Source organism: Mastacembelus armatus, chromosome 18, assembly GCF_900324485.2.
Source record: "Mastacembelus armatus chromosome 18, fMasArm1.2, whole genome shotgun sequence".
NCBI classification, from domain to species: domain Eukaryota; kingdom Metazoa; phylum Chordata; class Actinopteri; order Synbranchiformes; family Mastacembelidae; genus Mastacembelus; species Mastacembelus armatus.
Genome location: NC_046650.1, coordinates 4,518,451 through 4,526,433, shown reverse-complemented (window position 1 = coordinate 4,526,433; position 7,983 = coordinate 4,518,451). Strand labels below are relative to the sequence as shown.

Below are 7,983 nucleotides of genomic sequence, written 5' to 3'. Positions count from 1 at the left end.
ACCCTTCAGGGGTCGCCGCAGCGAATCATCTGCCTCCATTTAACCCTATCCTCTGTATCCTCCTCACCCACACCAACTATCCTCATGTTCTCCTTCACTACATCCAAGAACCTCCTCTTTGGTCTTCCTCTAGGCCTCCTTCCTGGCAGCTCTAACCTCAGCATCCTTTTACCAATGTATTCACTGTCCCCCCTCTGAAAATGTCCAAATCATCTCAATCTGGCTTTTCCTCGTCACTCCCAGAGAGAACCTCAACACCTTCAGCTCTGCTACCTCCAGCTCTGCCTCCTGTCTTTTTCTCAGTGCCACTGTCTCTAAACCAGACAACATTGCTGGTCTCACCACTGTCTTGTCCACTTTTCCTTTCATTCTTGCTGACATCTTTTGTCACACATCACACTTGACACTTTCCTCCACCCGTTCCAACCTGCTTGCTCACTTCTTTTCCACACTCTCCATTGCTCTGGACTGTTGACCCTAGGTACTTAAAATCTTACCCCTTCTTCACCTCTACTCCCTGTAACCTCACCGTTCTACTTGAGTCCCTCTCATTTACACACATATACTCTGTTTTACTGCGGCTAACCTTCATTCCTCTCCTTTCCAGAGCAAACCTCCACCTCTCTAGATTTTCCTCCACCTGTTCCCTGTTCTCACTACAGATGACAATGTCATCTGTAAACATCATGGTCCACGGAGATTCACCACAGCAAACAAGAAGGGGCTCAACGACAATCCTTGGTGCAGTCCCACCTCCACCTTGAACTCCTCTGTCACCCCTACAGCACACCTCACCACTGTCTTACAGCTCTCATACATGTCCTGCACCACTCGAACATACTTCTCTGCCACTCCAGACTTCCTCATACAAAACCACAGCTCCTCTATCGGCACCCTGTCATACGCTTTTTCCAAATCTACAAAGACACAATGCAGCTCCTTCTGGCCTTCTTTGTACTTCTCCATCAGCATTCTCAAAGCAAATATCTGTGGTTCTCTTTCTTGGCATGAAACCATACTGCTGCTCACAAATGCTCACTTCTGACCTCAGCCTAGCCTCCACTACTCTTTCCCATAACTTCATTGTGTGACACATCAGCTTTATTCCTCTGTAGTTTCCACAACTCCGCACATCTCCTTTTTTCTTAAAGATGGACACCAGGACACTTCTCCATTCCTCAGGCATCCTCTCACTCTCTCACTCTTGTTAAGTAGCCCTATGACTAGGCATTCTAAGATACTAAAATGTAGTTTATTCATCCATTATACATCCAGTGGAGGTCGTACTATTTGTCCACCTGTGTCTGAGCACAGCTGAGGTAAAAATCAGGACACTTCAGACATTTTGATGCCTAAAAAGAAATGGTAAACTAGAATTAGTCATAAAGATAAGATACAGTCTATAGCTATATTTGTACAGATGTTTTAGAAAAAACTAAGTGTAGACACTAACCAACAAGCAACAATCGAAAAAGTCTCAACCACAGGAAGACTGGTTTTCAGCCATAACTACACACATCACAGATCCAGCAGTATTTAAAAATCAAGACTAAATCGACTTTTAAAAATACCTGTAAATATCAGCCCCTCCTGATGACGCTGCCCTGCTCCACTCATCACTTCACATGCATTGATAACTGATCTTTCCAGCATGTATCAACATCTGCATTTAGCCTTGAGAGCAGGTACAAACACACTTGTACAACCAGATCTGAGAGCATTTACATCTTATAGGTGTCCTGAGAGTCATTCATGCAAACATGTGTTTAGGCCACGGGTAGAATTTCAAGCAGAAATTACAAATCACACAGAAATTACACAGCAGAGGAACAATGTAAGCTTTGTTTTAACCATAGTTTCTGAGTTTCTGATTCTGGGTTGAAATATTTCCTTGGCATAAATAATCTGTGCTGTTGACAGATGACCATCAATAAGACTGATGACTGTCACATGGGCGGATCTACCAAAAAGACGATGAGGATGTATTTTGGTAACATCAGTAAATGAGCCCTTCAATAACATTGATGTAGTAGTTGTTTACCTGTAGAACCTGTTTTAGTCTTAAAGATGTGTGAACATGTAACAGAAACACAGCACAAGAGCAAATTATTCACATAAACATTTGCTTAAATCACATAATTGAAGATTCAGTTGTGTTTATGTAGCTTCTCTGTGGCCTGTTTAGAAGGAGTTTGTCAATTTATTTCATGAGCAGCTAAAACATAGAGCATCATTATGGTTTTGATTATAACATTGACTTGGAACTGCACTTCTATACTATGTTGAGACTGAGATATGCAGAATGTATGAGGTCAGTTTGAGCAGCAGTGAGCAGCCCAAAAAAATAAACACCCGCCTCTTGATGTTAAATGTGCATCCTTCCAGGGGCACACTTCTTTAATGGACAGCCCTTCAGTCATACGCACAATGATGGACTTTATCTTGATAACAGCTTCAATTCTCTGCAGCCTCAGTAAGAATTCTCAACTTTATCACTTATATTACTATTTTATGTTTAATCAGTAAATATAAAAACTTATTTACTTAGTGCACTCTTACTGATTTTTAATAAGACCTATTGTTTACATTGATCGTAGTTACAAACTGTTCAATGTTTTGTCTCTGCTGTTTGATTCAGGCTGGATCTCAGTCTCAGCTGCTGAGTCTCAGACTGTGAAGGTCCAACCTGGTGAAGAAGTCAACCTGCTGTGTCCCAACATGTCCAAATATGATGGTTTGACGTTCTGGTTCAGACTGGTCAATGGGACCAAGATTGGCTGTATCTCTGTTAAGTACCCGGCTAATGCAGTTGTTTCATACTGTGATGAGCTCCAACATCTCTACAGTCTTTCTCAAAATCAAACAAGTGGATTTATCGGACTCTGGGCTGTTTTTCTGTGGATTTATACAAATGGTCGTCCTACTTTCAGTGTAACACGTTTAAATGTTAAAGGTAAGATTACTGTATATTCTTTTGTTCTTTTTACTCCTTTTTTCTTTGTCATTTCCTCTAATGATGCAAACATATATTCATAACTTTATTGATACCTATATGTAAAATGTTCCTACTTGAAAATAAAAATGTGATGCAGATACAAATCTGCCAAAATAAGATGCAAACTAAATTTATCTCTATTTCATTGAAAGGGGACAATGAATTTGATGATGACATGGATGGTAAGTATCAAAGTGAGTTTCCTCACATTGTGCAGAGCCATGTCCTAAGCATCAGAGGAAACATTTAATCCAACTAAATGATTTCTGTTGTAGAAAAGTCTGATGAAACAACCAAGCTGATGGGTGTGATCCTTGGTGGTGTGACTGTTTTCCTTTTCATGGTCACATTTGGTCTGGTTGTTAAAATCTGGAAACTTCAGAAAGGTACTTCAAATTCTTCTGTCTTCCTCTTGTTTTAAACATCTTTTGTTTCAGTGTGGTATCACAATGAAGTGCCTTTTTAAAGTGGTTGATGGTCAAGAAGTAATTCAGGTAACCTGCTGATGATTACCTGGTTACAGTGTTCGTTTTCTTAGTTTATCATGTTAGCATTTGAGAATTTGCATTTAAAACCCATGGAAATGTCAGTTCTCAGATACTTGTCAGAAAGTTGTACCCAAAGATCTTACACTGAATGTACATTATCTGACCTGGTGTCTTATTTCTGTCACTAAGCCAATCATGAAGAAAATAACCCACAACGGAGCAAGGTGATTCCAGCTTCAAGTTACTTTTATAACATGATTAAACGTGAAGTCATTGCTTAGTTTTTCTCTCAAACTATATGAGATGACTGCGTAAAATACCCACTATATTTACAGAATCTGGATTCTGAGGAATTAAACTACGGAACAGTGACTTTTGGTCCAAGAGGAAGAAGAAGAGAGATGGAGCCAAATGTTGTATACGCTGCAACCAGATAGACTCAGGAGGCAAATGAAACTGCAGCTCAGGGTGGAACTGGTGCCTCACTAAGCTGCTGTTCATATGAGACCAGTGGGTGGGGATGGATTACACTTATTCTTGTCAAAAATCATTTTGCAGTCAAGTTCTGATGAAGACTGTCTCATCTTGTTACAACTGCCCAGAGTCTTTTATCTTGAAAGACAGATGGAGGTCAGTGCTGGAGTGAGTCCACATTTGTTTGATCAGAAGAGATGGCACAGTGTGATCTGAGACCTCTGAGGTGGAAATTAGAGCACGTCTTTAAGATCTTCTGGCTTTTCAAGTTAGACATATATATGTATATATACGTATATTAAAAATTAATTAAATTGGCAGTAAATTTGTCAGTATGTGTCACCTGTCTTTGTGACAAGTTTTATCTTCTGAGAACACAACACACACATCACCTCTGAAACTGCATGACAACATGGTAATGCTGACAATGCTACTCCAAGCAAGAAGAAAATCACGCTGTTCCAACCCACTGCTACCTGTGGGCAGTGAGTGGTGAAAGGTCAGTCATCATTATATGATATTCATCTCTAGCAAATACATTTATAGAAATACACTTTTATGTTGTGGCTGTAAATCAAGAAATGCCAGTGTCCAATCAAAGCTCACTGTTGACCAAAAGAGTAGTTGAGATAGAGACTATTTTGTCTCACTTGGTAATTATGAGTCTGAGCGAACAAAAATTAAATGTGGGGTTCCTCAAGGGTCTATTCTTGGTCCTCTCTTATTTAATATCTACATGCTGCCCCTTGCTCAGATTATGGAATACTACAACATTGACTACCATACCTATGCAGATGACAACCAACTTTATATATCAGTATCATCTCATGATTATAGTCCTCTAATTTCAATATGTGAGTGTATTAATCAAGTCAAACAATGGATGTGCCACAATTTTCTCCAGCTCAATACAGACAAGACAGAAGTGATTGTTTTTGGTCCCAAAAATGAAAAGTCAAAGGTCATTGCTCACCTCGACTCCATGTCATTGAAAGCTACAAATCAAGCCAGAAACCTTGGTGTAATCATTGACTCAGACCTGAATTTTAACAACCACATAAAATCCATCACTAAATCTTCCAATTACCACCTGAAAAACATTGCTAGAATAAAAGGTTCTCTGTCTAAACAAGATGCAGAAAAACTTGTTAATGCATTTATCTTCAGTAGGTTAGATTATTGTAATGGCTTGTTTACAGGTCTTAGCAAAAAGTCAATCAGGCAGCTTCAGCTAATCCAGAATGCCGCTGCCAGAGTCCTTACAAACACCAGGAAACTGGACCATATCACACCAGTTCTTAGATCACTACACTGGCTTCCTGTTAGTCAAACGATAGAATTTAAAATCTTATTGCTAGTTTATAAAGCACTAAATGCTTGTGGACCAAAATATATCCAAGATATATTGGTTCCCTATTCATTCAGTTACTATGCTCCTCACTTGTGGAACAAACTTCCTGAACACCTGAGGTCTGCTCAAACTGTCAGCTCATTCAAATCAGGACTGAAAACACTTGTTTACTGCTGCCTTCAAATAATTGTTCATCCTTGTTTTTTTAATGTGCTTTTCCATCTTATTTTAATTTACTTTATTTGATTTAAATTTATTTTATGTTAAATGTCTTTTTTTTTAGATGCTTTTCTCAATGCTTTTAATGTAATTACATGCTTTACTTGTAAAGCACTTTGAATTGCATAGTGTATGAATGGTGCTATACAAATAAATTTGCCTTTGAGGGAACAAGCTTACCACACACTTCATCCAAGGTCTGCTTACACATCTACAGTTCCATGCCCACTGGGCACACCACATAGGATACAAAGAAAACAGAAACCATCACATCTTATTGTTGCTCCACAGCAGCACAACTACTTGAAACTCTACAGAACACATTCTACTTATTTTGTGATGTTTTTTTTTTATCTCTGAGAGCAAAGGATTGTGTGTTTTGATCAAAAAGAAGACAGTAAGTATGGTTATAGCTGCCCTCTAATGGGGGTCCAATTAATAAATCATCTTTTATTTAGAATGGTTTACATATGTTGCATACAGAAGTAAAATGCTTGAATCCTGATAAAGAAAAACATTTGATAAAGGCTGAGATCATTCCAGATTAGACTTTTTTTTAAATAGATTTAATCATTTGTGGTTACATAGATATTAGTTCTTAACTTTTCTCATACTGCTTGTGGCTTTGACACGTGTTTGAAAGACCTCATGATTTTAGTTTGAGCAACCAAATAAGCAAAAGTAACACCACGCCTTTTTGCTTTAAGAGCCCTCCTGCTTTAGTGCAGTTCAGAGCTGCAGACCTACCATGTGCATCATATTGATGAGAGCTTTCCTTCATAAGTATGTCTAACTTTTTGAGTACAATATAAATATGTGCTCTGTTCCCTCAGGAACTGTGTACCTTCCCTTGTGGCCCTAGTTGTACCAATAGTCCTATCCAAGCAGCGCCAATCAAGATAAATTATCGGCTACTGTCTAATATCTAATATCTGAATTTTTATCTGGTTCACCTGATACAAACCTCTGAAAATAAATGCACTGATCAGCACTTTGATATGAATTGTATGAATAAGGAAATTAAACGGCCTGTCTCGACGGTAGGGAGGAGACACAGGAACTCAAGAGATGATTGTTGTTTCTCGAACAGAAAACTCTGAGTTTCCCTCAAGTCAGGTTCAAACAATTCAGAGTTTGTTTGCTAAACCTGCTTTCTGGAATTCCCCTCTGTGTCTGAATCGGTTTCCAATGATTATATTTTAGATTTACATGGAGTTAGAAAGTTTTTTTCTAAATTTGCTATTGCCTTTATACAGAATATTTTGGAAATTATTTAAATACAATTTTTTAAAAATACATCATTCATATTGTGAAATATGGCAAATAAAACATTTTAATTGATTCATTTGATTATGTCAAACCATCAAATCAGATACACTACAATAAAAACACAATCAGATAATTGTAAATTTGCATTTCATGGTTCTATTTCTACAATATGTGTAATTTATGTCCACTTATAATTTATATATCCAAAAGCTAATTTGAAATAAATACCGTTCTTTAACTCTGGATACAAGAATAAAATATTACAACTGATCTGAAACAACTAATAATAAATAAATAATAATTATAATGCATCTAAAGCTGAATTTCAATTCTATTCAATGGAAATATAACAAATACCTACATTAAATAGCAAAATTAAGTCAAAACAATCCCCTAAACTAATGATACCCTGAATACCAGTGGAAGATTCTTCACTAAACTGATAATTGATTACTGAACTGTATAAAAATATGTTGTGGAGATTGTGTCCAGAGATGAAAAGCTCCTTTTATAAACTGGTATGAATCACAGATTTTTAGAGAATATCACATATAAGTGCACCCAGATTAGCAACATCTGTCTACTTTAGAATAAAGGTGAAACTATTAACATAAAAAGATCTGTTTAGTGTTTCTGGGGGTTCATTTTCTTTCATGGGTCACATATCACAGATGTTATTTATCACTGTGGTTAGTAAAACCTAAACTTGTGCTTATGTGTTGATCAGACATTCAAGGACAAGTCTGATTGAATTTTGACTGACGGTTTCCTTTTAAATCATTTCTGGCCTTTGAACCAACAAAGCAGAGTTTTCTGACAGTCACAAAGTGTCAGAGACGTGTAGTGCCTCCTAGAGGGGGCTGGCTGAAATATGTGGTGAACAGCAGACAGATGTGATTTGACCTCCCTTTTTGTTTATTATGTCATTACTTTATAGTACAGTGATTGAGTCATTTAGACAGGCAGACTATGATCTTGGAGCATCAACAGATCATGCAAGAAAAAGAAGAATGACAGTGTTCACCTCAGCAGTTGCTCCTGCTGGTCTGCTGATAGACGCTGTGGGTACTTATTCTGTACAACTGTCTATTTTCTGTCACAAACCACAAGAGTTTGTGACAATAAATCTGTGACTCTGTCAAAGTGCCTATGGTTGCCCCTCAGGGTTTCCATCATCAAGTTTGCTG

General features: G+C 37.8%; 1 protein-coding gene across 1 annotated transcript; it reads left to right on the top strand.

The window, feature by feature from the left end:
- Positions 1-1,018: 1,018 nt before the first annotated feature.
- LOC117152769 (uncharacterized) lies at positions 1,019-4,638 on the top strand. Its single transcript, XM_033325716.1, has 6 exons — positions 1,019-2,473; positions 2,639-2,953; positions 3,148-3,177; positions 3,271-3,381; positions 3,673-3,707; positions 3,819-4,638. Exons 1-6 carry the CDS (start codon positions 2,401-2,403, stop codon positions 3,918-3,920), a joined length of 666 nt encoding a protein of 221 aa, XP_033181607.1. The 5' UTR covers positions 1,019-2,400; the 3' UTR covers positions 3,921-4,638.
- The last annotated feature ends 3,345 nt before the right edge of the window (positions 4,639-7,983 follow it).